Here is a 6,020-nt window from a genome sequence, read left to right as displayed (position 1 = left end):
ACGGGGGGGGGCGGGGTTCCGGGGACGGGGGGGGCGGGGATCCGGGGACGGGGGGGGGCGGGGATCCGGGGACGGGGGGGGGTAGGGATCCGGGGACGGGGGGGCGGGGATCCGGGGACGGGGGGGCGGGGATCCGGGGACGAGGGGGGCGGGGTTCCGGGGACGAGGGGGGCGGGGTTCCGGGGACGAGGGGGGCGGGGTTCCGGGGACGAGGGGGGCGGGGTTCCGGGGACGAGGGGGGCGGGGTTCCGGGGACGAGGGGGGCGGGGTTCCGGGGGCGGGCCACGTGACCGGCGGTTCGGGTCCTCGTCGCCTTCGACGAGTGGCGGTGGTGGCGGCCCCCGCGACTCGCTGGCGGCGGGGGGGGTTAGCGGTGCGCGCACTCGCATTGTTAGCGTCGGCGGTGTCGTTCGCGACTCGCTCTCTCGCGTCCCGTCCGCTACTTTGCTACCTTTTGGTGAGGTGAGTTGAGTGTGCGCTCACAGGGTTCGTTGAGTCGTGTGGGTCGTTTGCTGCGCGGAGCCGAGCGCGGCGGCGGCGGCGGGGGGGAGATCTTGGAGCAAACAAGGGGAGGGAGGCGAGGAGACACGAGCGTGGTTAGGAGACGCTGATACAGACACATGTGTACTGCAGGCGCAGGGCCATCAGCAACACGTGTACTGCGGACACGGGGACACTGACACACGTGTACTGTGGACATGGGGACACTGACAACACGTGTACTGTGGACACGGGGACACTGACACACGTGTACTGTGGACACGGGGACACTGACACACGTGTACTGTGGACACGGGGACACTGACCACACGTGTACTGTGGACACGGGCACACTGACACACGTGTACTGCGGACACGGGACACTGACCACACGTGTACTGTGGACACGGGCACACTGACACACGTGTACTGCGGACACGGGACACTGACCACACGTGTACTGTGGACACGGGCACACTGACACACGTGTACTGCGGACACGGGACACTGACCACACGTGTACTGTGGACACGGGCACACTGACACACGTGTACTGCGGACACGGGACACTGACCACACGTGTACTGTGGACACGGGCACACTGACACACGTGTACTGCGGACACGGGACACTGACCACACGTGTACTGTGGACACGGGCACACTGACACACGTGTACTGTGGACACGGGCACACAGACACACGTGTTCTGCGGACACGGGACACTGACCACACGTGTACTGTGGACACGGGCACACTGACACACGTGTACTGCGGACACGGGACACTGACCACACGTGTACTGTGGACACGGGCACACTGACACACGTGTACTGCGGACACAGGGACACTGACACACGTGTACTGTGGACACGGGCACACTGACACACGTGTACTGCGGACACAGGGACACTGACACACGTGTACTGTGGACACGGGCACACTGACCACACGTGTACTGCGGACACGGGGACACTGACAACACGTGTCGTACACAGACTGATTCACACTGATGCACATGGACACTTTACACGCGCTTCAAGCACAGGGATACCGATACAGCCACTGATGCTCGCACGAACACGGGCAGTATCAAATATTGGCACATGTATACATGTACCGTATACGAATATAATTGTTGCTACCACAGTCACTCTTACACCTGCCACCCTCTTATGAGGGAGTTGATTCTATTCCATGAGTACTCGTTCACACACCGAGATGATACTGCCTTGCACCTGTGTGCGATACTCTTACACCGGTATAGTACGCTCATACAAGCTACTGTACCTGCACTTTGCAATCACAAATGCACCCTTACACTCTAAATAATATGCATCCTCGCTTGCATTAATTCACGATGCATACACGTTGAAAATATGCCCAATTTATTTGACACTTCATCAGATTGCGCTCTTTCCCTTGTGAATCGCTTTAACCAAAAAAAACATAACATGTGTAACGTACCAACTCTGAAAAAAAAACTATGCACAGTAATCGCTACTTAAATACATTGGCGTGATATCGCCCTTGCTGAGTGGAAGGGAAAGGTTATATTCTCGAGGGCAGGACATTAATGGCTGTGTCGGCACACGACCCTTCTTCTACTGTTATGTGTTTGTGCCGTTGTCCCCCATACAATCTTGAACGCATTGGATATTTTAAACGTCACAGCGGTATACACTGGAGTGGCCCGGCCATCACCCACCTTACCTGGTTACCTTATGCCGAGGACTGATGTTCACACTGCAGCAGTTATGGCTTCATTACTTAAATATCTCATCATTACAGACATGTTATTCATAACATGCTCGGTTGCAAGGATATTATTACTCAAGTAGATTAAATTACGTTGATAATTTCCAACTGATTATTTCAGCTTCAGTTGGCTCAAAGAATAAATATATATAAATGTGTATTTTTAAGTGCTGAAATCATTTACAGGTTAATAATCACCTTTGAAAATAAATGTCCTTCATATTCAGTTTCATTTATTAAAGGCCTACATATATTGCACAACATGTATGAGGTGTTTGAGTTCAAATAAATTAAATGTATTATTGTATAATGTAGGGAACTATAGCCCTAGATTGTGGTAACACGACTCTATATTGATCCTGTATCTAGAAACAGTGAAACTGACCTCCAGGTGGCTATTTAAACATCACCGTTAAGGCTCAGAGGTTTAATTCCAAGCTGCATCACCGTGAGACACATGGGTAATCCATTTGCTTTCAGGACTACATAATTTGTCTCCCATTTCTTGTGCTTAGGAATATAAGGCATTTTCGCGACTGTGCTCATTTTGTAGATTGCAACACAGTTGCTTGAAACTTATGAGATGGAGTGGTTCCTGGGTAAAATATACTCTTATATAATCGCGCAACTTTATCTATCTGTGATGAACGCTGCACTTTCCGTCGTTTTTATGCAGGGGGCGCTGCAAACCTACACGCCCCCTGCATGAACGACGGAGGCGCAGGGACAGACGTTCGATTACATTGGAATCGATCTGCAGACGGCGGTCTTCTCGCACGGCCAGCTCTGTCACCTTATCTCGATCCCGCAATCCCAAACAGGTGAATGTCCACATCGAACCGAACCCCCAGCAAGGCCATCTACTTAACGACGAGAGAAAATTCACACTAAATGTCGTTTTCAATGAAGTCTTCCAGATGTAAAATGATATAAGCTTTTAATGAAGAAATAAAATTATCTAATTCAAAACAAAATACAATTCTTAGATGTTTCATTTGAAAACTTCAAAACGGAGCATCGGGTGCTTGCATGAATGCGTCGTTCGTGTGAATTTTTTTGTGACTTTCCTGTCCGAAGGCCGCAAATGGTTGTGAGGGGGCGCCGCAAGCGCCCCCAAACAATCCCTAGTATACTCTTATATAAGCGCATAACTTTATCTGTGTGAACGCTGCACTTTCCGTCGTTTTCATGAAGGGGGCGCTGCAAACCTACGCGCCCCCTGCATGAACGACGGAGGCTCATGGACAGACGTTCCATTACGTTGGAATCGATCTGCAGACGGCGGTCTTCTCGCACGGCCAGCTCTGTTGCCTTATCTCGATCCCGCAATCCCAAACAGGTGAAAGTCTACATTGAACAGAACCCCCAGCAAGGCCATCTACTTAACGACCAGAGAAAATTCACACGAAATGTGGTTTTCAATTAAGTCTTCCAGATGTAAAATTATATTAGCTTTTAATGAAGAGTTATCTAATTCAAAAACATAATACAATTCAAAGATGTTTCATTTTAAAACTTCAAAACGGAGCATCGGGTGCTTGCGTGAATGCGTCGTTCGTGTGCAATTTTTTTCGTGACTTTCCTGGCCGACGGCCGTAAATGGTTGTGAGGGGGTGCCTGGGGCGCCTGTGGCGCCCCCTCACAACCCCTAGTGTCTTATTATTGGATGTTCTTCACATAAACTCTTGACCGATTGCATTGCACAATTTTCCACGTGCAAGCAAAGACAAACAACTGAATGGAAAATCACGATCTACTGATTTACGACAATACCTCACAGTATTGTCGTAAATCAGTCTTAACTGGCCGTTTGGTCCAGGCAAGCAAAATATGTAAAAAAAAAATGTATATACAGTAATGTGTTACAAATGTGCAAAAATTGCAAATTTCACATTCCTGAAGTTGAATGTACCTTTTAGAAACAAATGCATTGCCCTTATATTTTCTTGTCAAAATTGAACGATTGCCTTGCCAGAGCCACAATAATTGAATGTTGCTTAAACATGGCCAGCAAAATATGCAGACCATCGCTCTTACGGCTATAACAGTGCTTCCGAGACACCCATACAAAATATTACCGTTTTTATAAAGACACACCGCCTCTATTGCAAATGTTTCAGGTCTGAAGCTTGATAGGAAATAAGTCATGAGTTAAATGTTGTTCATACTTATTACACTTGCAGTCCATATTGTGTATTTTATTTCATAATTCCTGATGAGTGGAAGGCTTTTTTATGTATTTAGTTCACTGTCCTTGCATTAGCCTGTTTTCAGTCATCTGACGTGCTGGGGAATGTGCTAAATCCAGATTAGTGTTGCGTGTCAAGGAAATGTTACCAGGCTGTTAGACCAGATATGATGTCATCCTTCCTTTTGCTTATCATTAGCTGCATTGTAGGGGGAATGTATAGCTAATAGATGTTGTACACGCTGTACATTTTCTGTTGCTTATTTTGTTTAATGAATGAGTATATAATATGCATATAGTTCAATCTTGATTTGAAGCTTTCGTGACCGCAGGAATCCATACTCTTTGGTTCTTTCGGTAAAGTCACGTAGGTAGAAAAATAATAGATCACAACGTTTCGATCGCGACACAAGCAATCGTCATCAGGTGGGACAACCACAGCAAGAAGACAGACGACTAAAAATGACCCGCCAGTATTGACCTCGGTTAGCAGTGTTCTGAGCCAAATGTTCCATGCTGACTTAGACCAGTATTACTGGTAAAACGTTTCGCATTTAAAGTCCATTTTACTATTTATTTTTGCATTATATGTAGTAGATGAATATATCATGCATCATGTCCAGCCCTTTTGTCAAATGTTAAAAAGTAAATACCCTTCATTGGTAGGTCCACCTGCTAAACTCTCGCAATGCACATTGTACAAATCCTTGGAGTTGTTCATCCTGATCTCTTGTTTTCTTCATGTATTCTCAGCCATGCAAAACCCCAGATCTCGGTCTGCTCAGCATCAGCGACATCCACCATTTCTTTACCAAAGCTGTTGCTGAGACTTACATCAGACTTTGTCCCAGCCCCTAATCAATCTTAGTTTAGTGAGAGATTGCTCATTTTCATGTGCTGCCCTCATAGTCTGGAACACACTTCCCTCCCAACATCCTGTGCTGTTGATTCCCTACCCATGTTAATATGCAGGCTCAGGATACAGGTATTTTTTTTTACTATACTATATCTTTTCAGAATTTCTACATGTGCTTGCATTTGTATGGATCCAAATTATAGTTTAGAGCATACTTGCTGAATTATATTCATTTGCATTTTAATCCTTAAAATGCATGTAAGGGAAATTCATTGCTCACAAACCAGATGATGCCATACGATACAATGAGGTTCATTCATAATACATATCTCGGTCGTGTATTTATGCATCAGTAGAAATTTATTCCAATGCTCATGCATACAATCTATATAAAGAAAGGTAAATTTGTGAATGTGTGCCTGTTCGAAATGTTTAGCATACTTCCCGACATGCAACAAACTTGAAATTTGGCATGTGGGTAGCTTCCAGACTGTACACAATGCAAAACGTATAAAATAGACTTTTGTATTTTGGGGGGGGGGGGGGGGGGCAATAATGGATATATTTTGCATGGCAAGTGAGCGGTGACGTCACATCTGTCATGTCACCCGCATGCGGCAGCGTTACGTAGTGTGCCTGCTGAAGTCACGCATCCCCCAACCCTCCGCGTAGGCCGTGTATCCCGCACAAATGTGCGGCATAGCTGTCTCGATTTTCTAAGTCAACGCGACTATTTTCA

General features: G+C 47.0%; 1 protein-coding gene across 6 annotated transcripts in view; it reads left to right on the top strand.

The window, feature by feature from the left end:
• The first annotated feature begins 300 nt into the window (after window positions 1–300).
• The window catches only part of LOC144720259 (MAGUK p55 subfamily member 7-like), a 63,918-nt gene continuing 58,198 nt past the window's right edge, over window positions 301–6,020 (top strand). The window contains exons 1-2 of one of the 6 annotated variants that reach the window (XM_078596891.1): window positions 315–462; window positions 2,914–3,058. Coding sequence is in view for 3 of the 6 variants with exons in the window: in XM_078596853.1 (XP_078452979.1) it covers window positions 3,478–3,576 (99 nt within the window). In the remaining 3 variants the exon portion in view is untranslated. Of the gene's footprint in view, window positions 463–2,913; window positions 3,059–3,095; window positions 3,577–6,020 lie in introns of those variants that run through there. The other 5 variants (XM_078596872.1, XM_078596881.1, XM_078596853.1 and 2 more) reach the window with 5 other exon arrangements.

The sequence above is a fragment of the Lampetra planeri genome, chromosome 1 (assembly GCF_965212315.1).
Source record: "Lampetra planeri chromosome 1, kcLamPlan1.2.h2, whole genome shotgun sequence".
Classification (NCBI taxonomy): domain Eukaryota; kingdom Metazoa; phylum Chordata; class Hyperoartia; order Petromyzontiformes; family Petromyzontidae; genus Lampetra; species Lampetra planeri.
Note: the sequence above shows the minus strand (reverse complement) of the source record. Positions and strands in the feature narration are given on the sequence as shown.